Source organism: Perna viridis, chromosome 2 (genome assembly GCF_037379345.1).
Source record: "Perna viridis isolate PV_CMFRI_1.1 ecotype Kerala chromosome 2, ASM3737934v1, whole genome shotgun sequence".
Lineage (NCBI taxonomy): Eukaryota > Metazoa > Mollusca > Bivalvia > Mytilida > Mytilidae > Perna > Perna viridis.
In genome coordinates, this window is record NC_142446.1 from 48,075,820 (window position 1) to 48,102,541 (window position 26,722).

General features: G+C 31.6%; 1 protein-coding gene across 2 annotated transcripts in view; it reads left to right on the top strand.

Moving 5' to 3' along the window:
• The window catches only part of LOC148625475 (uncharacterized), an 83,869-nt gene that overhangs the window by 39,223 nt on the left and 17,924 nt on the right, over window positions 1–26,722 (top strand). Inside the window, exons 2-5 of one of the 2 annotated variants that reach the window (XM_088569048.1) lie at window positions 4,698–6,296; window positions 12,296–12,470; window positions 14,739–14,804; window positions 26,393–26,526. In XM_088569048.1, the coding sequence (XP_088425174.1) occupies window positions 4,698–6,296; window positions 12,296–12,470; window positions 14,739–14,804; window positions 26,393–26,526 (1,974 nt within the window). The remainder of the gene's footprint in view (window positions 1–4,697; window positions 6,297–12,295; window positions 12,471–14,738; window positions 14,805–26,392; window positions 26,527–26,722) is intronic. The other variant, XM_088569049.1, reaches the window with a different exon arrangement.

Genomic DNA, 26,722 nt, shown 5'->3' on the forward strand with positions numbered 1-26,722 from the left:
TTAGTATATTGAAGTCTTAAAAAAACTATCTTCTACTAGCATGTGAAAACTTGGTTTTGATGAATTGGTTATAGATGCAGTGTCAGTAAAACAGGGTTTGAATAAAAATGGAAATTGTCTTTGAACTTTGAAGGTCTACAAAAAAAACACAAAAAAAAAAAGACAATATCAATGTAATATACATGTTCATGTAGTATGTATAGAATTTTAGCCAAGTTTTAATTATAACAGTTTGTGGCAAATTTCAAAATTTCCTGGACATTCATCATTCAGTCAAGTTTTTTTAAGCCCATAGAACATCTCATGCTGAAGTCAGCAGCAGTCATTGTACTTCCTATCTAGTGCATATGTATTTTTCCTTTTAGTTTTAATGCAGATCATAGTTGGCAACATTGACCTGACTTTAAATGCTGGTAACGTTTGAGAAAGACAGGCTAAAATTAAATAAAATATCTTTATATACACATAGCAAAAATACATTTAATTTGAATTCAGGGTTGCTTACATCTTTTTACCCTATACATCATCTATACTGGTAATTGTGTGTACTTGGTTACACTTCTACATGCATGTACTAGAGTTTTCTATTCAACTATTCTACTAGGCTCCAAAGCATTTTTTACATCACTTGACTTGAAATGTTCAATTTAACTTCAAAGAAGTATTTAATGACCATTCATCTACTGTATGTAGAAAACTTACTGAGTAATTTGATGCACTCCTTTCTGTAACTTGATATGCTGGTGTTTCTATTAGGACTGACATGAAACTTAAATGCTTGAAAGGAAAAAAAATTCAAAACTTGGAACTCTTTTTATGTATGGTTATGGTAAAATATTGAAATATATACATCTGTAAACTACTGAAAATTTACATGTATGTGAATGTGCAATTTTCACATTTAATTTCCTGTTTTATGAGTGACTTTAAATTGGTTTTGATGATGGTTTTAAGTTAGGTATTCTTATATAAAATATTTATATAAGTTATTCTGAAGTTTATTTATTTTTTGTAGTTTTTAGGTAAAAACATTTTATTTTTTTAAAAGCCCTTAAGTAAAACTGTATGCTTCCAATTGAACAAAAATCCTTTGAGCATCATTTCAAGTATCTTAAAGAATGATGGTATTTGTTGAAATTCAGTTATCTTTTTTTTTTTCAGATAAGGGAATTAATCTTGCCAAAATTGTTAACAGCTGTTCTAAGTTCAAACACAAGAAGTGTATTCTAAAAAACAAGATTTAAAATTGATAGTATATCTAACTTAATACACCCTGAGGCATTTTTTTTTCCAAAAGAATTTATTCAGATCAAGCAAATTGATTAAAGTATTTATTACATAATAGGAATAATACAGAAAAGTCAATAATTGTGGCAAAAGTGAATGAAATATGATTCATATTACCCCCTAGAGGCATGAAGGCCCCTGATTTTGGAGGGGAATACTAATTGCCTGTAAAATTGACTGCATTCACAGATTTGTGTCAAAATTAGTTAATGGTAGCGAGGCTTATGAGAAAAGCAGACCCATGTTGAATGTATGCACGTTCCTTGTTCCTATGTAACTCAGGAAATGTGTAAGATTGTGAAACTAACAGATCAGATAATCATCTACAGAAAGTAACATTGTGGAAAGCTGTTTCATTTTCCTGATACATAACATGGATCAAGTTTTATGGTCTAGTGCCTGTGTTGAAATGACCTGGATTTATTGTTCCTGAATGGGCACTTGTGATTGACAGTGTAGTACAAGGGGCTTGACTCTGTCTGAGACACAGGAGAAGTGTGCATTGTTAAATAAGCATGTGTGGGATTTTAATAACTGAACCGCTTCTTATAATCTTTAATATAATACCAATTAGGAAATAATAGTTGCATGTAACAATGTGCAATAATCATTGGATTATTTAACGCCTCGTTACTCATTCTATGTGTTGATTGTGCACCTTTTGAATTGGATTTAAACTTGAAAGACAATGTGAAATTCAATAATTTTTTTTATGTGAGAGTATGGTTGCAAATAATATGGTCGAAGTTATGGGGACTAAGATAATAGATCTGCTTGATGGTGATTTTATTCAGTTTCTTCAGACATTAGACTGTCCACAGGTATTGTATTGTGTTTTGTTAACACGCTTTCATGTTTTCTCAATTTTAACTTTCTGGCAATGTTTGTAAAGTTTTCAGAATGGATATTGTTTACCTCTCTTCAGTACTGCACTAAGTGTAATCAGCTCAAATTTGATTAAATATACACATATATCTTACTACATGTGTTCAGTGAACTGCTAACTTTTTCAAATTTCTAGAAGAAATGTATATGGAATAATGCAAAAGACTAAGAAAAATGATTAAGGAATGAGTAGGGACATTTTTTTTCTCAAGAGCTTAAGATGTTTTCTGATGCTGAATATATGAAGAAAATTGGAACCTTTTGTACTTAAACCACTTTTCTATTTTGAAATCATGTAATTTTCTGTTATCATATGTGACATGATGTTTTCTCTTGTCCCAAGGCCTTTAGGTATCCTTGTTATGTGAATCTGTCAAGAACATGTTATAATCTTGATTTATGGTTCAAATGACAGTTAAATGTTGACTTGTCCTGTTAAATTAGGGTTTAAAGACCAGGGTACTGCTCAGGTCTTACAAATGGATAGGGTTCTGATCATACATAAATATCCTGTTAAATGCATCACTGATATTCATAGGACACTACTGACAGTGCTATTTGAAAAATGTTGATTAAGATTCTTAAACTTTTGTTGGCAAAAGCTCTGAGAAATTATGTGGCCAGTTTGCCACACACAATTTTAGATGCCATTAATGATGAATGATGATTATTTTCACAAGTATTGGTATGAGTTACATTACTTTTTTAGTTGATCCAGTATCACATGTGGTGCAAGAAATTAGTCACATATTATGTACTAAAGTCTGTTTCAAGCTTTCTATGCAACTGCATGAACAGAAGGTTCAAATTGTCTTTGAGCAGATGACGTAAAATTGTAGTTGTGTAATGTGTCCAAGTTTTCATATGTTACTTTTCGTCCATTTAATGATAGTAACTGGTTGATTATGATTGCTTAGAACGGATAACACTATGTATATAAGGCATAGATGACTTATGAAGTACACATACCCATGGTCAGTTTGTTCTTGAGACAGATAATAGGTACTTGTCCTGTTTTTATGTACAGCTATAAACATGGCTTGAATGTAAACAATAATCACTCTTAGTATCAATGGCCAAGATCTTCAGGGGGTCAGAATAGGGAAAAGACCTTGCAAGGTCATATTTTTATTATTTTTGTTCAGTGCTCAAATTTTGAATTGTACATGTACGTACTTTATTTTGAACCGACTGCCCATGCTTCAATACTTCTCATTAATTTAAAGTGTCACTTGAACCCTTTTTAAAAGGTTTAGTGTTCAGTTGGTAGATGCAGGTCACTGAAAGTCTGACTAACTTGCTTTACAAGTTTAAGCTCTTTTTAGCTTAAAATGTTGATTTCCTACATGCATAATAACATGTACAAATATAAATGAATAGTCTTTTAGATGTATTTTGGGTTATCTTTTGTGCATGTATCTTGCATTTAAGAAGGTAAATATATGCTTTGAAATTCAGTGTCTTCTTACAAGTAAAAACATGTTCAGCACTGAATATGTTTCTAACAAATGATTTTATTACACATGTACACTGAAGTATAAGATTAACCTATGTACTATTGCAAATGTGTTATTTTGTACTTTCTGCAAATATTAATTTTGGATAGTGAATAGAACAATAAGCTGGTTATAATTGTCAGTGTATGAAATGTTTGTACTGTCTTCAGTAAATGGATATGATATTGGCTTGGAATAATGTATAGCAGAAAAAGCAAAAACAATTTGGAAAGATAACTGAATTAATAGTGAAGAAAAGAATGATTTGATTCAGATTCTCTTTGATGAGGAAACTACACTGAATCCATTGTATGATATGTGTAGGTTAACCAACACTTTAATGCATTAAAATTTAAAATAATATCATGCTATTCCCAAAGTTAAAGTTTGTGGTAAAACTCTTTCCACTCATAAATTATAAATATTCCACTGATATTGAAACTATTGCCTAACTTCACAGAAGTAGGTGTAAAATTTGATAAGATTAACATCTTATCCTAAGACTACTTATAGAGATAATGTTGTCTCACAGGTTGTATAAACTGGGGATCAGATTTTCATTTAATCTATTTGTGAAAAAAAATTACAATGCACCTACTAACGTAGTGTATATTATTAAAAAGAATTCAAATTGAGCTATGATTATATAACAGAGGCTTAAACATTAAAATATTTAACTTTTTTTAAAGCTTCAAAGCTTTCAAGTTGATGGATAAAGATACTGTTCATACAAATAACACCAACTAAACAGAATAAATAGGAGTAGATACAAAACAGAAGAAGGGCAGTCTTTGCCATATAAATTTTTGACTATTTTATACTTTTATACTTTTTTTTATACTTTTATAGTAATCATTGTCTTTTAACCAAATTCTGCAAGCCCTTCAGCATTTTTACTAGTCATGCTTGTCGGGCTGGTGGTCAGTTTCAAAGACTGGGAGGGAAATATATTCATCTTCATTTGAACATATATCATGTACATCTAATATCAATTACCAGACTGTTTAACAGTTCTATATTTACTTTCAGCTTCTATCAGAAATATCAGAGCTTGAAGAAAGAAATAATGATGACATCCTTGAAGACTCCAACAAAAACCTTACAAATAAAAAAACAGTCAAAACATCTCCTTGCAGCACTCCATCACCTGCTGGGAATAGGAGTCCATGTTTACAAAGATCCTCTTTTTCACGATCTCACAGTCTTCCCACGACTGCCCTTTCTCATCCTGGAAGTAGGATTCTCTATCGTGATGGTTCCTTTGTTATTGAGCCTGATTTCCCTGAGGAAATTGATGAGATTGATGAAACAAAAAGCCTGGATATTGAGAATGGCAATATACACCATGTAGGTAACTGTAACTCCCTGGAGAGGGACGTGAATAGAAACAAAAGTAATTATTCTGTGTGTAGAAGATCTCAGTCAGAAGCTGACTTATGTGATGTGGATAGTGAGGACAATTTATTTTTAGAAAATGAAGGTGATTTGACTGTGATAGAAAATGGGAACATTGCTGCATCTATACAAAACACAAGTTTGTTGTTAGATGAAGAATCAACTTCACTTCCCTCTCCTGTTGAAGACAACTGTCACGGAGGCAAGAGTATGGACTCCACTAGGACACGCAGATTAAAAAAGAAGAAACTCAGTGCTAGGAGAAGTAGAAGTTTCAGAGACTTTTCAGAAACAGAGAAACCTGTTGTTAAATTAAAGAGAAATTTGAGTTTTGTAGAGGCAGTGAATGACATAGAAAGACTGAAAATCTCAGATAGAAATGACAGTATGCAGAGTATAGCATCAACTATTAGTATGGATGAATCTCCTCAACATGATAGAAAATTGTCTTTAGATGACACCAGAACTAAAAGTCCAGGATTTTTACAAAAAGTGTTCTCTAGAAGAAAAGGAAGTATAGACCAAGGAACCAAGAAAAAATCACAGTCAAAAGAGTCAGTTCTTAGAAAAATGTCTTTAAAAACAATATTTGGTGCTAAAAAAGGTAAAGAACAAATAGAAAAATGCCATATTGATGAACCACAAACACCTCCTATTGCTGCTTTTCAAAGTGATAATGACATTCATATAATTGACTCTGCCCCTGGGTCACCATATTCTAGTCTAAGATTTAAAAGGCGACACACTTCAGCTGAGATTTATGATCAAAGTGCAAGCTCTTCATCAAGAAGTTCTCTTGATATACTGAACAATAGATCTAGAGGAAGTAGACTTGAAGATCAATTGGGTATGAGATCTCTCAATTCTAGTAGTCTTTCAATAGCTGAGCAACCTTTAAGGCCGAAAAGTCCTAAGCCTAATGTAACAATTGTTCGTAGAAACTCCAACCTCAGTCTGCCTAGCTCACCAACTGGCGAAGTTTTATTTGACATGGGTGGCAAACCTATCGATTCCATGCATAGGAAACATGATAGTGTAGATGCTGCCAGACTCATCGGTGGCAGTAACCATAACAATGACATGCCAAATCAACGACCTATCAAACAATTTTCTGGTGCCGATTTGGAGAAGTTGGCATCTAAATTCGTTCAGAATGATATGACGTCCAGTAACAGTAACGATAGTGGTATACAACATGATGTCAGTGTTCACTCCAGTAATGAATCTCTGAAGGTATGTCAGGTAAAATTTTCTTGTGATAAGTGCATGTATTTACAAGATGAACCAAACCCTGATCTTTATAGGCTGAATTCTCAAGAGTTAAAATTAGTGCCAGTGAGAGGTCCATGACCTTCAGTTTTTGATGTGGGACCATTTAAATTTCATTTACATTTACATGATACTTAACATTTTCTCTTACTGAGGACCTTTCACTTTCTTCTAGTAGACCTTTCATTTAAGATTCAAGACCTTTCACTCTTTTAAGGTGAATTATTTGAACAGCTGAATTCTATAATAGTGATTGAATAAAAATGTGGGATTCTTGTGTACAGGTTATACAATTAGTATCCCAAAATGTATAAAATTCCTAAGTGATATTTTATTACATAACAAAATGATAAGCGTGTGGCAAACCTTATTTACAAGGATGAAAATGAGGATTCTGGCAGCTTAATTAAAGAATCATATACTTGTTCTTGTGTACATATTTACATTTTACATTATGCAAACTTGTACATTTGATGTACATGTAATATCTTGAATCACCTCATTAGTTACCATGTCATGTCAAAATGACAAGTTGAAGTTAGAATTCAAAGAAACTAATGCAAAAAACTTATATTGTATATGTTAAATAACATGCTATGTATTGTGTCATCTTAGTGATTAAAGAATTACACATTTGATAATCATGTAAATAGGTAAGTTAATGAATGGGATCCTAAAGGAGACTGTACCGTGTGGACATACTTTAGAAATGCAGGTAGGTGTGTCTGATCTTAGACCAGTCAAGTTTTGATTCCTGACTCTTGAAAGTTAAGATTTCTGGTGATTTCATCTGATGGTATGAAATTGAATAGTTTGGAAAAAGTCTTTTGTTGTCTGTCTAGAAACAACCTAATTAACATGGGTTGAATCATCACAGACCAGACAGATTTTAGGATTACACAAATTTTGAATTTATTGCTCAAATGGAGAAATTTGATTTCATGAAAATGGAATTCCACTTGTCATCATCTACATGTGGCTCTATGATGCATATGGATGGCAATTATACATACATGTAAATGTACATGTATTAGGGGTGGATCAAGAGATTTTGAAAAAGGGGGCATTTCAGGCTATTATTTGCTCATTTTTGCATGAAATTAATAAATTTTTTTCAACAAAAGGGAGGTACCAAAACCCTGAAACCCCTTGTATCCGCCACTGCATGTGCCATGCACCATACATAATATGACATCATGCATTATACAAAGTGTATACTGCAGTCATTGTGTACTGGAGGACTACAAAATCTAAACCAATGTAAACATCCTGAAATAAAAGTTGTGAGGGCAAAAATAGAAATCCAAATGCCTGAGTTAGTAGGAAAGAGATAAAATAATTTGGCTTTACTGTCATTTTATACATAGGAATGTATTTTATCTCTACATGATCAATAGGTGTTGGTTAATATTTTGATGAGGAACCATCAATTGTTGACCTGAATGGAGGTTATCAGTCACCCTGTGATGATCAGTTTATACCATGTTGATGTAGATATCCATCTCTATCTACTGGACAATCCCAGAGGCTACCAACACCTGTGATTATATGGTTTATATCTACATAGCTTGCTTCATTAACTTGTCAATGATTTGGTTAGCTTTGATGTTTGTTTTCTTCAGATCATGGGCTTTATACATGTAGTAATTGCATCTTCATTCAGTTACTTTCAGTTCTCTCAAAGCAAGGTACAAGACTTGCTCTTATGGGGATTGAAGGGGCCATGGGCTATTTTTCACATTCCACCTGAAAATGTCCAATTCAAATCATAATTTTTTACAAAAAGTGTTCAAGAATGGCTTATTGAAATTCTGAATGTGTCGAACAAATTTCAAGTTGAATTGGAGAACTTGCCTCACTTTTCCTTTTATTTTATCCCTATAATAAATCAACTTATGAAAGTGATGTATGTACATTTTTTTGTACATGTATATGCTTCTAAATTATTTCCTGCTTATAAAAGTTAAAATCAAACATTTCTTGTTTCTTGATCTCTTCTATACAATGTGTAGTTCTGTAATTGCTATTTATTAATATTGAGGTTCAACATTATAATGTAAAAACCCTAAAAGATGGTATTTTATATTGATGAATGCCAAGCACTTAGACAGACATCTGCCTTCTGAGTCATGATTGATCAAGGATACTACTTCAACTGTAAGATTCCACCATCATGTTTTAGATAAGTTTCATTTCTTGGTTGATAACAACAAAAAGGCTTGCTTATCATTAAATATTTGCCTTAAAATCACTAGAATCAAAAGATTTATTGTGATATAATGTAGAGAAAATTTTGGTACTACTTATTTTCAATATAATTATCTACACAGATACATGTATGTAGGGTTTGTATTGCATTCTAATTTTATAAAGATGACTAACATAACTTTAGTATTCCTACCTTTACCCAATGTGTAAGTTATTTTTGTAATTGCTTCACAAATCTTCAGTAAATGTTGACCTTTTTTGTAATTTCTTTCAAAATTTTCATTTTATGAGCAACTTTGCAAGTTTTTCTAGAAAAAGCAGAGGTTACTTACCCTACCATTTTACCTGGTCAATGCTCCCAGTCTTTAGTGGAGTCTTAAGTTGCTAGTTTACTTTTGTTTCTTTGCATGCCACAATGTATTTAGGTTATTACATGTTCTTTATTGTGTGAATGTCTATTTTCCCTGCCTAGTTGTTATCCATTGATTTTATTCTTTAGATTACAGTTCAAATTCTGGTTCCCTTGATTTTCCCTTTTATTTACTCCCTATTGTTCATGTCACTTCCTCTTGTCTCTGAAAAACTTCAGACCAAGCTTAGCACTTCTTCATTTTGACTATGTTTTCCTTCTTTCCGCAACCTTATACCTTAAATCATTTTGATCATATCTTGCCTTTTATTTTTGCAGCCAGGTACCCTAAATCATTTTTATCACATCTTGCCACTTATTTCTGCAATGCGGTACCATAAATAATTTTGAGCATGTCTTACATCAATTTCTGTACCCTGGTACCTTTAATTATTTTGATCACATCTTTGCTGAATTTTGGCAGTGTGGTACCTTAAATAATTTTGATGAAATGTCTTGACTTTTATTTCTGCAGCTTGAAGCCTCAGAGCATCCTGTTCATTTCTCCTCGAATGATTAAATAGATGGTAAACAAATACTGATCTCTAATTCATTAGAAAAAAAGACTTTTATGAAAGTGACAATGATGATTTCATTTCAGGGTGATGATCTTAAGAACACCTTAGCTCCAAGATATTCTTGTTTTGTCAACCATATACTTGATAGTAACAATTAGCTACATGAACATAGTTCAGTTTGACCTATACATCATGCTTCTTTTGTGTCAAATGATCTTTTTCTGCATCTCATATTTCTGTGTGACAGGATATTGTTTCATTTGACCAAAAATTTTTATAGGGTTAAGACAGCAGTGTTGTTTTTGTAATAGAATACCAGAAATTGTTTTTATTGGTGTGTTTGACATGTCAGAACTCTTTTTTTCATTTCTAAAGGAAGTGGTGGATTTTTGTATTTTTACAATATTATGTGTTTCATCTTTGAGTTTGTGTCAAAGTGTATCATTTCAGTGACCTAAATAATATTCAATATTTACAGATTTCTTGTGGAATATTTACCCACTAGTACTTTCTGGGGTCATGTGAATCAGACTTTTTCCCAAGAGTTTTGACATATGTGTTGATGGATATTCATGTTATGTTCAAAGTTGTAGGTGTCCATTCAGTTTCATGGATGATTAGATTTTCTTAGTTTCTTGTGATTAAATGTATGATTAAAAGAAACCACAAATCCTTCCCTATAAGGATTCTCATAAGGGGATATGACAAATGTGTCTAATTAGATCATTTGGACAATTGATGAAAAATACTTATCACAAAAAGAGAATTAGTGAATTTTTTGTCAAGTGGTCATACTTGATCAATTATTTATAAATGATAAAATACATGTACTCAAAAGAATTCTTTATAGAATTATTGGAATTATTATGTCCAGTTATTGAATGGATATTCATAATTTGTTTATTTTAAGTGACAGTTGTCATCAGATTGGAGGAAGTTATTTGATTGAAACATTTTCCGTTTATTGATCAGGGTTTTATACATGGACTGTTAGAACTCTTTCTCTGTAACCATGATTCTTCATATGCTCTGTAATTGTTTCAAAAAGCTGCATAAAAGAGAGAACTATAGTTGTAAATGTGTTCCATCAAAGTTTGGGCAATTTGGGATTATGAAGATTAATTCAGAGTGTGACTGTGGTCTTGCCTACATTGCCCGGGCAAGTCCAATAGTCAGGAAAGCTAGCTCACTACATGGAATTTATCATGAGACTGAAAGTAGCAATGATGAGGTAAGGGCCACATACCCTCTGTAGATATAAGCTGATTCAAAATAAGGCAAGATTAGAAACAGAGGTAAAAATCACACTTCAAGATTTGTCTTCAAAACTGGCTGTATCCATAGTGTGAATGAGGGGGACATATTTATACACTCTGCAAAGTATAAAGATCATTCTGTCAGTCAGACCGTTAGTCTGTCTGTACTGGTTTCAAACCACAACTCCTTCAAAACTGCTAAATGGAACAAAACGTTTAGAAGTTCTTTATCCCATGATGCCATTGTCACATCTCATTTTATTTCTCAGTCTTAATGACATCTTGGGTTTCCTATATTATTTCTTTTCTAGTTAGTAAAGAAATCTTTAAACATTGTTCATATTATTTTTTCTTTTATAAAATTTATACTGAATTGTGTCTCTTTGATGAGTTTCATTTTTGATCTATAGATGACTAAGATAGAAGAACATCTGACAACCAAATGTTTGCGTATTACATGTAGTACAAAGAACTGTTATATCATTTGATATACTACTACAGCTGTGGTTGTATCGTACTATTTTAGTCATGTTGGCAGCCAAGTCAAGGCTTAAATCCTGGCAAAATGTCTTTCAAAACTGAATACTGGCGAGATATCAAGTCTTTGTTGTGCAAAAATCAATTAATTCTGTTATATTTGTACTGACCCTGATTTTTTGGAGGGTTATATCATGAAAACAGTATCATCACTGGATAGGCAATTAGTTCTAATAAGTTACTTATTATGAATCGCTGTCTTGCAGAAAATAGTTGGGGCTTTTGAAGGATGCAAATAATAGCAATAGGTTGTCTTCAAAAACATTTTATTATCTGAACTTCTTAAGAATAAAGAGGAAATGTATATGCAAGTATTGTAGTTTGAAATTTTCAGTCATGACTGATTACTTGTAGCAGTTTTCAAGTTAGTCTCACATTAAATATCTTGGTCAAAGAGAGAAGTCTAGGCACTATTTTGGAAGTCATTTGATATGATGCTTTCTAATTGTATCAGTGTCAATTTCCAGTTTCTCTTTTTTTTTTAAGAGGTGGGTACCCCCCAAAGATTGCCTTCTTCCTTTTGCAAGCCTTGGATCTTCTACTGCAACTTAAAGCACACTTTTTTTTTATATTTTAAAACTTTGTAGTTCTAGTTTTAATGGTGTAGGAACACTTAGGTGGTTGAATATTTCTCAATTTTGGAATAGTAGAAGTTTGTTCAAACAAAATACAAATGACTTGAATGAATAGGTAAATGAAGATTTATAGTGAATGTTTATTAAACAAATCACAAATACTCTTACAGAATATTTAATTCTAAAGGCGAGTGTAAGATTGTGTAAGATTGTCAATATGAAGCAAGATTTCATCATCAATGTCATCTTCTATTAGGGAGTATGGATTCTGGTGTAACATCCAAAGGTGAGTGTAAGGTTTGACAAATAAGGACTAAACATCAGTGTCATATAATGTAAGTGCCAAAATATTCAAGGTCAGTGGAACATCACAATGTCGAAATAGGAGTTTGACACTATTTAACATGTGATGTTTTTAAAGTGTTAATGAAACAAGTTCAATTAATTAAATGTTTTATAGGCAAGTCCTGATGGCTCTGTAGTACCTAGAAGGAGAAAATCCCCATCACCACGTCCTGAAAGACCAAAGTCAGAAATAAGTGTTAGATGGGCGGACCTTGTGGAACATACGGACATTTCTCCTGTCAAAAGACGAGAAGGCTCAGAATGTCGACCAAGACCAAAGTCAGATTTAGGTAAGGTGCTTGTAAATATGAATCTGAAGATGTTCTTGTACAGCATGAAACAAATGTCACTGGTTTGGGGTTTCCATGATACATATTTAATGTAACACTGACCATATATTATCAATGAGTGACTCTACAGTACACGATGCTCACCAGCTGGAACTCCTTGTGTTTCCAATTCACACTTGTGCTATGTTTCAGACACATTTTTTTTACAGCATGTAGAATGAATCTGGTGGTAGAGTTTGTAAATTTCCTTTTTTTTTAGCTCACCTGGCCTTAGGCCATGTGAGCTATTGCCATCACTTGGCATCCGTTGTCGTCGTCGTCGTTAACAATTTCTTCAAACATCTTCTCCTATGAAACTACTGAATAGATTTGTGTGAAACTTATAATGACTGTTCTTTAGAGTATCCTGCACAAAGTGACTATTTGGATTTCTGATAGGTAAAAAAACATGGCTGCCATTACAGTCGACTCCACTTACTCGCATATCGCTTTATTGCATATTTCGGTTATTAGCATAATTTTCTCCTGCACAAAACCATTTCCTATTATTCTATTAGGGAAAAAATTGCTTATTTGCATAGGCCTTGGAGGTGCATTTCGGTTTATTGCATAGAGAATTTTGCCAATGTACTAAAAAAGAGCAAGGGATCAGACAGTAGATTTTTGCATATATCTCCAATACCGTTAGGTTTAGCAAAATTCTGACAAGGACGAAGGTATTCAGCATGATGAGATCTATCTGTGGTCATATTTTTGTGAAAATCTGTTGACCCATGTTGGAGTTATTGCCATTTTTGGACATTTTTTGCTGTTTTTGATGTTATTACTTTAAAATATCTTCTCCTCAGAAACTACTGTACAAAATTCAATGAAAGTTGGTATTTTTGTTTTTTAGGGTATCCTTAACAAAATGACTTTGGATTTTTGATTGGTTAAAAAACATGGCCACCTTTACTAAAAATAGAACATAGGGGTTGTACAGTAGTTTTTTGCATATATCTCCAAAACCGTTAGGTTTGGCCAATATCTTTCAATTGCTGAAATATCCTTATAAGGCTTACAAAAGTCTTTAAGGGATCAAAGATGTCAGACGACTCCATTTTTTTACAGTTTTTAGCCTATATCTTGAAAACTATGATAGATAGAATGAAATTTTCAATTGCTGAAATGATTCTTATTATAAGGCCTACAAACGTCTCCAGGGATTTAAGTTGTCAGATGACTCCATATAAGAGTCATTGCCCTTGAAAGGCAAAAAAATACATTTTTTGCAGTTTTCAGTCAATATCTTGAAAATTATAATAGATAGAATGAAACTTTCAATTGATGAAATGATCCTCACGATAAGTCCTACCTAAGTCTTCATGGAGTCAAAATTGTCGGACAATTTCTTTTAGAGTTATTGCCCTAGAAAAGCAAAAATTTAACCAGGTGATCGATTCAGGCTCCTGGGAACCTCTTGTTTATGAACAAACTGACTCATGAATCTTTGAGGTTTTTGCTTTATTGAATAAGGTAATATTGCTCTGGTCAACTAGTACATGTACATGTAATAGCAAATGAGCTATGACCATGAATTACTTTCAACATTCAAACTTGTCACATTTTGATTTAATAATGAAATATAGAATGAATGTGATTAAAGGATATTCACTGCTCAATTTTAAAATAGCAAGCTTTCTAAACTTTTGGTGTAGACTTTTGTCTTGAGAACAGAAATACCAAATAAAATTGTTAGGTCAATGATCTCGTTTTTGTGATATAAGGGGTTGAAAATTTGTTGGGAAAACGCTCCTGTTGATTTTTCCTTGACTTTGCATTAGCATCTTTAAGCCATCTTTAAACTGTGAAAAAATAACAAGGATTTGAAAATATTTTACCACATGGATCATAACGATGTATATAATGATATGAGAAAAGAAAACATAGGGTCAATGGACAAAAATTTTAAGAATTTTAGTTGGGTTAAAGCTGATGATCCCATTCAGAGTTAGGGGCTAAGTCAAAATGAGACCAGTGGACATCCTTAAATATTATTCAAGATGTACAGACTACAGAGTGTTCACAATCAATGACATAACTAATGAGAATGAGTCATTCTGAAAGCAGCTACAAAAGACTACATGCATTAATCATTCTGCCTGACTTGTTATAAATATTTGTTGACTGATCTGCATCCATGATCTTGAAAGACTTGATATTTTTGGGAGCATTGGTCAATAATGAAGAGGTAGCAATTTAAAGAAAGATAACTCTGATTTCTTTCAGAGGAAAATTTGCAACTGTTTGATGAAATGTATGAAGAGGTTTTTGATGACTACATGTATTTCACAGGTACATGTATGTTGTTGCATGAATTGTATACTTATAGTTACCTCCCTTTGTATGTGTATTCTCTTGTATTGATGTTGTAATTGTGATATATGAGGTCTGTAGTATATCATGATAGAAGAGTAGAAATCTAATGACTGCATGTTGCTTTTATTATCCATTTATTTTGCTTTATTTAAGATCTTTCTGCAGGCTTACTAAAAACATAAATTGTAGCCAAAAAATAGTCTGATATACATGTATGGTATTAAATATTCTTAAATTTAGTTGACTAATGTTTTTTTTAAAGGCTAATGTCATGTTTAGAAACTCCATGGTTTTCACTGTTAATGTTGTAAATAGTTTTATAAAATATTGTTCTCTAAACAATTTAGTTTCTTAGATTATAGAATGGTTGGTAATACACAATGTGTGCACTTTGATGTGGTCCAACCCTTTTAGCAATACTCAAATAATCCCAGTATAAGTATCTAGGGTATATTGTTATTTTGCAGCTCTACTTTAGGCCATAGACATCAAAGGTCTCACATACTACATGTAGCACGGGTACATGTTGTCTTATACCGGTACATGAAGTATTAAGGGCTTATTTATATTTCTTTAAACATGATAAGAGAGTGCACCAATGTGATTATGAAATCTTTGTTAATCTTTGCAATGTCAATAGAACTGGCTTTGCACAATATTTTGAATTGAGATAAATATAACTAAATGCTCCTTGAATGGATAAACGTGGTCTAGATTTACGAACATAGGTTTTAAAGAAACATTTTTTCAAAACACAATGTGACTTAAATATTTTGAACGGTAGGCCCAATTTTTCTTAACGATGGTAGTATTTGTAATAAATTGATATAGCTGAAGAATTAATTTTGGACCTTACTATCTGTACAATGTTAGATTGATGGTCTGTTGCTATGCCTCTATAATGGACTTCATACTTCTAAAAGGTAGAGCATTTTTAAGTGTTTAATGTTTTGCTCTCGTAGAATTTTCTTTTACTATTTTGTTTTATCTTATTCATTTTTTTTTAAGTACAAGTATTTGTTTGTAAACATTTGTTTTGTGTAAGCAAATTTTTGAAAGTGATGTATGATGGTTTATGTGGAAAGGATGCAACTACATTCTTACGTCATCATCGTCATTGTAATGACACAGCACACCTTACGTTGTGTGTTTAGTTTATAGGAAGTTATTTTTACTTCATGCTCTGATAAAAAACAAATTGAGAATAATTTGTATACATCAGTTTAACTTGCTATAAGTCTCTGTATTCCAAAATGCTTATTACACTCTACCTTTAAACATTATTTCACATATTATAAATGGATCATTACAGTGTATCAGAGTTATCAATCTATTTCCTAGAGTGTAAAAAAAAATGACATCTAAAAGATTTTGTTAGAAAGTTTTTAAGATTTGCTGGTCAGGTTTTCAATATTTTAGGTCTGTGAATAGATATAAGAATTGTATAGTAACAAATTAAATAAAAAAAAGAGATTTATAGCAGATATAGTTATCAGTTTGATGAAACCTTTACCTGTAGTTTTAATTATTTTTTATTATAAAATACATGTACCATAATATGGTGTTTGTGTGTCATGTTGGTCATTCAATTCTTTGCCCATTTAAACTGGGATAGTCAACCAAGTCACTGGATAAATATATATCTTTTATGTGCTGTATTAAGTATAGTATATGTTGGTTGAATTTTCATAAAATCATAACTGTCTCATTTTCATTTTTCAAAAATCATGGGTTTTTTTTGTTTTTGTTTTTTTTTTTATTTTGACAATGATTATCATACATGTATTACATAATATATTATGCATACTTTCTTGATGCATAGGGCTTTTACTGTTACTGATTCTCTGTAGTTTCTATGAAATTTTACTGCAGATTATACTCTACAAATTGTGAATTTCTCTTTAGTTACGAAGTACCTAAAAATTCGGAAAGTTTATGATTTTATATCGACTATCTTTATAGACAAAACTATGGATATTTATAATATAGCATAAACAGGTCTGTTGATATTTTTTTCTAAATTTTCAGTGTGTTTACTTAACCAAGAAAGTAATATAAAGAATGACCACAGTCACCTTTAATAGCCATATTGCTTACTGAACCATAGAAATTTATTGTTTTACATGTCTCTAAGACATTCCTTGTGTAACCACGTCCCATTAATAAAATTATCACCTTCGTCACAAATACTCAAAGGTTTTCCATATGAAATGTGTCAGAAAAAAATGAAGGGTCTTTTTCATAGGAAGAAGTACGATTTTAGGAAAAAATGTATAAAATTGAAAATTTCAGACGATTTTTTGCCAGGGATATTCAGAATGAAAAAGGATATCTTTCATTTCTTTGGTAAGTTTAGGAATGGGATCTTTGCATGGGTATATTAAAGGAAAAGGAAGGTATAAAATTTACAAGTAACTTTTTTTTAGGTCTATGATGATTTGATATTTTAAAGAAAAGTGAAATCCTTATTCTAGACACTAATATTTCTGTAGGAATCCTGGACTTGTTTGGCATGTTTGGTGTATGTATTGGTACAGTAACTGTTAAAAGTGAACCATAGATAATTCTCGTAAACAGAAACCTTTGTAATCCAAACATCTTTCTAAAATCCATTCAGTTTCAATCAGCTTTGAACCTGTGTTAACTGCACACCTGCCTTAAGACCTTGCTCAATTACTTGTATTACTTTGTATGTATTATTTTTATTACTTTATGTTCTTTGTTGTGTTCGTCTGTTTTCCATGTCTGGTCTTTGTCGCTGGATTACATACTTTTGATTTTCGATAGAATCTTGGTTCCCTTGGTAACTCTTTAATCAGACTAATCCCTTGGTCCAAAAGAAGTTTTGATGATAAAGGTTCCTCTGAATACTCTATTTGTATATTAATAATGAAATTTCTTCATTTTCTGCAGAAATTGCATGGAAAAATGACATACTTTGAATAAGACTGTTTCATGGCTTTATATAAAAAAAATTCTGAATCATTCATACATGTATTTATCTAACCCTCTAAAACCATACAATTACAGGTGCAGACACACAATATTTTGTTTTTTCTTTTCTGTTTAAGTTAGAATTAATGTCTATGTCTAATGCTTTATGGCATAAATAGTTTTTGAGTGGCAAAAAAAAGATACTATACGTATTTTTTCTTCAAGACTTTCCCCTTTATACATAGTCATCGTGTCCTTCAGGCACAGTTGTGGTGAAATGGAGAAAAAATTTCTCAGGACAAATTCAGCAAAAATATGTACCAATTAATCCCAATATACATGATTTCCATGATATTATAGTTCAGGTATCTGTAAATGACACAGAAAGTTTGTTTGTGAACCATACATACTTGTAAATAACACAGAAATAGAGATTGGCTGTTGTTTATTTATACTGAATGCATTTTTTGTCATTGTTAATATAATTAGTACATGTATATGGTTATTTAAGGAAGATGAGACTCTTCCTATGTCATACTTGAGAAAGAAGCATCTTTTTCCTGAATTACAGTTGTTCTAATGGGATTGCGACAGGTTCTAGGATTGTACACTATTTCCTTATGATATACTATAAGTGATGTTTGTGATAGAAATGCTTGGTTACTTTCACTTCTATGTGACATTGTTGTTTCTGTTTGTTTGTTTACAAAATTATATTGTGACTTAAGAGTAATTCTATCATTACATTGAATAATGAGCAGTTCGTCTTAATATTTTGGATATCTCTGTATGGAATTTGAATTACTGTAATCAAGATGTGAATAGTTTATATATAAACACCGATTTCTGGAAATAGTCCACTTATATCTATACCCTATTTGGAAACTTTCCATGAATGATAATGATGACTTGTCTGAAAGGATTATTTAGAAGGAAACGATATAGTTTTCTCAAGAAAAAAAGATGGGAGTTACGAGAGGAAGAAATACCAGGATTTTTTGTTATAAGATTTGTATATTCTGTTGATTATAATGAAGAGGATGGTATGTTGTTTTAATTAGCAAAAAAAAAATACTATGTCTGTTTCCTGCTACCCTACCTACCTTATTTTTCCCTAACCTTATCAATTTATGGCCAATTTTGCTCAAGCACTGTTCAAATCTAAATTGATTCCCCTTTGACACAATGTAAAATGTTGAAAAATAATATGATTTCCCTACCTACCCAAATTTTTCTTGCTGGAATCAGGAAACAAGACCACTATTATTTCAGCCTTGGTAATTTGCCAAAATTCCTGCTGTGAAACATTTCTGGTTTTCATTCATTTGTCCTTTTAAAGAATTATATTAAAATGATTGTCATAATTGTAGGAAGCTCTCTTTTGTTTTTCATGCCTTCTGATTTTTTTTCAGAGGAATGGGACCTAATTTAAATAACAAAACATGTAGTAGAGGGTACAAATAATTATTTCTAACTGTCATTTTTTGTGATTTTAGAGTATTTTCTTATTACACTGTATACTCTTCAATCTGTTCACTCTCAATTAACTAGTAATAATTTTTTTTTGCAATTTTAGAGTATTTAGTTTAGTACTTGTACTGTATTCCCAGCAATCAAATCATTTGTGGAAACAATTGTGCATTTGGGGTATTGCAGTTCATTCACCTTATTTTAGCTCATAACTAGTGGACAATAAAACTATTAATCTAAAGCAAATTTATTTGAAAATTTATGACAAATCCAGAAAATTTATTCCTTTTGTTTTGTTGATGTTCTTTGTTCAGTAGAAGAACTTCTCTTCATGACATAATGCTATAGAGAGAGGGCTAACATTCTGTGTAACCGCTTTGTCTTATATTAATAAGACAGGTGCTATCAAGAGAAGGGTAACATTCTGTGTAACCCTTTTGCCTTATATTAGTAAGACAGGTGCTATCAAGAGAGGGCTAACATTCTGTGTAACCCCTTTGCCTTATATTAGTAAGACAGGTGCTATCAAGAGAGGGCTAACATTCTGTGTAACCGCTTTGCCTTATATTACTAAGACAGGTGCTATCAAGAGAAGGGTAACATTCTGTGTAACCCCTTTGCCTTATATTAGTAAGACAGGTGCTATCAAGAGAAGGGTAACATTCTGTGTAACCCCTTTGCCTTATATTACTAAGACAGGTGCTATCAAGAGAAGGGTAACATTCTGTGTAACCCCTTTGCCTTATATTAGTAAGACAGGTGCTATCAAGAGAGGGCTAACATTCTGTGTAACCCCTTTGCCTTATATTAGTAAGACAGGTGCTATCAAGAGAGGGCCAACATTCTGTGTAACCCCTTTGCCTTATATTAGTAAGACAGGCGCTATCAAGAGAGGGCCAACATTCTATGTAACCCCTTTGTCTTATATTAGTAAGACAGGTGCTATCAAGAGAAGGCCAACATTCTGTGTAACCCCTTTGCCTTATATTAGTAAGACAGGTGCTATCAAGAGAAGGCCAACATTCTGTGTAACCTCTTTGTCTTATATAAGTAAGACAGGTGCTATCAAGAGAGGGCCAACATTCTGTGTAACCCCTTTGTCTTTTATTAGTAAGACAGGTTGGTCTTTTTATAGCTACAAGAATATTATATTTAGACTATTTATGATTATCTATCATAAATATCTGACATGTACAACATTTTTAAAGACATGTATGTTACATGTCAATATGTCTTCATTTTATAAGAATTGAGTGATCTATAAATGAACCCTATTCTGTCTCCTTACATACAACAATACACTATAATGAACCCTTCTCTGTCTCCTTACATACAACAGTAAACTATTTGGGTTATCTGTAATATTTGTTTTGTTTATTAATTAACATGGAATGTTAGAGACAATTAAGTAACAATTGTTATTTTGAATAGTCTGGCAGAGTGGTTTTACATTTCCTTCATTTGTTAAAAAGCTTACTATAAACGTTCAATTTTGTAACAGGTGTCTTAGGGAACGACCATTTGATTTTTATTTGAGTAATCAAATTTGAAATAAAACCGCTGTAAGATGGTGTATGGTTAAAAATATCCAGGATGGACATTTTGATAAAAGATAAAAAGTCATACTAAAAAAAAAATTCAGGACACAACATTTGATTGTGTCCCCCCTAGAAATCAAGTGGTTGCTCCCTTACTTCTATTTATTGATGGCTTCTGTTTGTTACTAAAACAGTCCAAACCATTTATAATTTCATTGTATTCCAGCATTCCCAGAATAGTTTCTTTCTGATCAGGTTTATTTTTTCTTCTTGGTGATGCAAATTAATATGGATGAATGTGAAAATTAAAGGTGGCAAACTGGAATATTCTATGTGCATTTCAACCACTTGATCAGAAAATTTAGAATATATATTCAATAATAAAAATATTTTTGGTAATATTATTGTGATTTATGACAGAACCAAATTACTGTATTAAAGATATATGATATTAAATTGAAAGATAAAGTATGTATATGATCTACCCACAGCTGTTTTGTTTTAAACTTAATGTTTTGACCTGCTATTAATCAAACAGCTTATTTGATATACTTGTATGATATCTGTTTTGAGTAATAAGAACTGCATCAGAGTCAGTTACCATGTGCATGCTTGAAATACTGTGTTGTATGTTTTGGAACCTTTACTTCTAAAATTAGATACTGCCTTAAATAAGTATTTGATTAGGCCAAAAAATAGTCTTGTTTCCAGCTACTAGCAATAAAAAATAGGGTGGATAGGTAGAGAATTTTTTTTTAACATTTTACATTGAGTTACTTAGGGAAACAATTTAGAATTAAACAGTGCCTGAGCCAAAATGGCCATAGAAAGTTAAAGAGTGGGTTAAAAACTAGAGTAGGTGGGGTAGCAGGAAACACATTATTTTTTTTTGCCTTACCAAATCCTGTTTTAGTGGTTTCTATATTTCTTAGTCCTGCTGACTTCTGTTGATAAATATTTTAAATGTTCCATTTATTTATTTTATTATATTTTATAGAGAAAGTTTCTTTTTGACCAATTATAATGAATTGATCACAATTAATTTCAACCCAAAGCTGTCACTCATTTCTTGTCTACATGAAAAAGAAAATGAAGAAAATCAACTTTTATTAAAAGTAAGAAAAAAATGATAAATTGTTGTCAAATACAACCTTGAAAATGTTAGTACTTACCACTTTTGCCTATGAAAGTTTTAATAAATGTATCTCTTTACAATTTTCCTTCTTGACTGAAGCTATAGTTGTATTAAAAATTGACCATGTGATAAAAATATTCTGTGCTTCCCATTTGAGCCTATGACATTGTCAAAATAGTTAATTCTGAACTTTGTATAATAAACAATTTTAGCAATAGGGGTAGGAATTGGACTTGGCAAAGTGGGAATCAACAATTTTGGATGTACCACTGCCATAGCAAGAACATTTAAAATATAGATCAGTTCTACTAACATATCCAGCAAATAAATGAAAAATAGAAAATTTCATGTTTTGCTTGTATGTTGAGAATTGTATACCTTGAGGCAAAGCAAAGTTTTTTTTCTGTTGTCCATCTGTTGCAAAAGGACCAGTACAATGTATATCAGTTCAATAATCTCTATGCTACTAGTATACTTTACAACAACTATGAATTATCTATGATTGCAGATAGAGATAGATGTGTCAAAACTTTAGGTGGTGGGTGCCAATTTTCTAATTAGCCGTCTAACACATCTTTGTTCTGAAATTTGAAAATTCCATGTAAGATATACTAGTTAGGTTTATATACAAAAAATGGTGGCAGAAACTTGTTGTGAGGTTTTAATTGGAAAGATTGTGTGAGGTATTCTGGTTAATTGGATTGATACATATATTGGGTATTAAACCATGCATGTATCTGAATAGTAGGCTGACTGGTGTATTAAAAATGTGTTTGGAAAACTTTGTGAATTTTAATATTGGAAGATTTATCCAAGGAATTATGATAACCTTTAGTATAGGGAAATAATATATACAAGTTTATAATTAGTGTTAAAGACATAATATTAGTATTGTTTTAAGAATGTTATCAGTGAGTTAATCATTCATATCTATTCAGTTCTGGTCTTAGCTTGTTTTCCATTTACTGGTATGAACCAACTTTCTCTAATTCTACTTCCTGTTCATCTAGTTCTGTTGATGAACCACTGGGTATGAAGCAATAATGGAACACAAATCTGGTTCAAAGGGAAGGAATCATATAATGGAAAACAAGTTAATATTGTGTTCTGGAGTTCAATTTATACTAAAATTTTATATTGTGCACTTAAACAAATATAAATGAAATGTGTTATTAATATGAAATGAGTGTGAGATGTGTATCCATTGTTTTTGTGATTTTTCTGTCTTTTAGATAAACATCTTTCAAACACATCATCACTATGTTTTTATAAACAAGCTTAATGTAACCCTTGCTGTGCTTTGGATGGATAAAAATCTCCTTAGTGTTAACTTTAAGTTATTATATTAGCATCAGCATAAATCCATTTTAGTTATGTGTACTTTGAACCTATTCTAAAGTTCAGTTTCTCGTGGATTACCAGTAATGTAGTATATTGGATAACATGTAGACATATTATGATATAGGGAATATAGTTTGTGGTTATGGAGTGTTATAAAATGATTTGTATTGTATATACATAACAAATACAAAGGTATGAAAGTTAGCACATCGTGGTGAGGTAAAGCCTGTTAATATACTGGGGATAAAGTAATATTTAGTCTTGATGCCTATCTTCTGCAGAAGTACATAAAAACTGTGGGATATAGGAACTTTAAAGTGATAAGTATCTTGAGAAAACATTTTAAAGGGCTGCTACAAGGATTTCATACTGTTTATGAAAATAAATTCATAATATTGTAATTTTGTGTGAATATAGTGAATCCAGACACTCTTTATATCAGCTTGAACCTGGGTAAACCAAATACTTGTCTAAACCAAACAAACTCTACTGTCCTGAAGGGGCTGGTTTAGACAAGGTATTATGGAATTGGGTATATTTTGAAATTTTTTTGTAAGATAGAAAAGAGTTTAATATATAATATGAATTTATTGGTGTTTTTTGTATAACTTCCAAATCTTTAGTTTTGAAGCAGCAGACTTTGTTTACTGGTTGCTATAGATTGTTTAGTTGGTAAGATACAGTACAAAATGTGGTAGTGTAGACTAGATACTATACTTCTATGTTCACATGTTTATGTAAATAGTTAGGTCAAACTAGAGTCATAATTTGATATATAAGAAATTTCAATGTGTTAGACATCTGCCATTGTGTCACACTCAGAAGCTTATCATATACATGTATGTAAATATGGATATTTGATTCTTTAAAGCAGACTTCCTTCAAGGGTTCTTATCAGATATGTGATAGTAATGTTATACCAGCATGCTCTTGCAAAGTATTCTTAATTTTGACAAATTAAATCAAGAAAATTTTCTCCATCCTTACTGCAGATATGGTGTAGTTGACTGGTTTTTAATAGGATGTTGTGATTTCTAAAGATGGTTTTGGGAGGGGACAGGTGTCCTCCCCTTTTTATGCAATTTATTAGCCCTATCTGTCCATTTTCTTTCAAAAGATGACAATTCTTGGGATGTGCAGTCAAATTTTCCTCTAGTATGATGAACCCTTTTTGACCAGGATTACCGTGCTCTTTTCAAAACCTTCAGGGAACACTAGGAATTGTTAGTAGATTCTCTGTGTTGGTTGCAACTATTTAAACCTTCTAAATAAAACGAGATGATTATAATCAGGGAGATATTCAAGATGAAGTATTGGTTCATGTATAATCAATATTTTTAACTGCATAAAAGCTAGATTTTTAACAGTTAAGAACTGTTATGGTTCAGTCCATCTACCTTTTTAGAGACATCAGATTTATATCATCAAATGTATCTACAGGTACATTTACGATAGACCATAAGATTTATAACTCAAAACGTCAAACTTCAAACTTTTTGACTGTTTATATCTATCAGCTGTTGTCCTTGAAATCCTGTGAGAACAAAAAGTATAGCAATCTTAGTAGACAGACCAATATATAATCCCATATTGTATCTAAATTATGATGGTTTTTCTCCCAATGGCATTTATGAGATTATGTAAAGGTATTTATGAGAATGGTATTAGGTAAAGATTTTGGCTGTGTTCTTGTCATATAATTGGAAGATTATCAACCCCACTGTGAACCAAATTTAATTTGTCCATTAAAGTATCAATATGATATCTCATTCACACCTACATGTAGTATAAGTAGTAACATGTACACGTTTTCTATGGTGAAGAAACTAGATAAGTTTTTTAGATGAATATTTGTGGAGAATACTTACCGGTACATCTTTGTTTGTTGTGTACAATGTATGGAAATACTGTTGTATCTTCATTACGCCTTTATTGTCGGATTTTATAGTGTATTATGTGGTGGAAAATTCCTGTACAAAATAAATTTGATGGATTCATGCTATTTGCTGCAATGATTGTTCTATTAATGTGAGAGCGTTACATAGTCCTCTTGTATATCAGCTGTATCTAAGACTATCTATGAATATCTGCTTAATGTGAGAACGTTACATAGTCCTCTTGTATATCAGCTGTATCTAAGACTATCTATGAATATCTGCTTAATGTGAGAACGTTACATAGTCCTCTTGTATATCAGCTGTATCTAAGACTATCTATGAATATCTGCTTAATATGAGAATGTTACATAGTCCTCTTGTATATCAGCTGTATCTAAGACTATCTATGAATATCTGCTTAATGTGAGAACGTTACATAGTCCTCTTGTATATCAGCTGTATCTAAGACTATCTATGAATATCTGCTTAATATGAGAACGTTACATAGTCCTCTTGTATATCAGCTGTATCTAAGACTATCTATGAATATCTGCTTAATGTGAGAACGTTACATAGTCCTCTTGTATATCAGCTGTATCTAAGACTATCTATGAATATCTGCTTAATGTGAGAATGTTACATAGTCCTCTTGTATATCAGCTGTATCTAAGACTATCTATGAATATCTGCTTAATGTGAGAATGTTACATAGTCCTCTTGTATATCAGCTGTATCTAAGACTATCTATGAATATCTGCTTAGTCATAGTTGGATGATTTGAGGAAATTTTTAGTCATATACTTTTTGTACATGTTTGTATTTTTATTAATTCTCCAAAAGTTTGTGTGTAGTTGTATATGCTATGAGGGACTTTGTTAATATTTCGTTTTCTTTACTGTTATTGGGTGTGCTGATAATTTTTGCTTAAGTGGTATTTTTGTTCCTATTTTCATCTAATTATGCCAACATAGTTGATCAAAGACCACTAAGAAGATTATATAACTTTGGCAAACAATAGAAAATTCTAAAAAGGATCTTTTTCTCGTTAACATTTCAACCACTAATAAGACTGAAGTCTTAAAATATCTTATGTGTAATATATTTGCTATGGTAACTTGCACAAACAAATTAAAATGAAAATATGTTGTTTTTTTTTTTTAACACTTTCTCTCCCACATGAAAATTTTTCATATTCTTTCATTTAGCAAAGCACATATTTGTTACCAGGAAAATATTTCTTTATGTTTTCCATATTTTTGTGTTTTGTAGGAGGAAGTTCACTAAACTCTGATATGAAGCCTTTTGGGAGTCAGGGAAGTCTGCAGTTGATGTATAGTTCATTACAAAGTTTGGACTCACTCCGTAAACATGATCCCTGTGACCAGAAAGCAACCAAACGAAGGGTAAGACTTATTTATAACCACATATTCTGTAATTAAAATGTATTTTTACTCTTTAATATACATCCTTTGATTGTTTCTATGTGTAAAATAAGTATATATCTCATATTGTCATATACTACAAAGCTGTTAATAGAATAAATAAAGTATCTATTGAATTCTTTTGTGCCAAAACACAACCATAAGGAAAGAAAGTGAC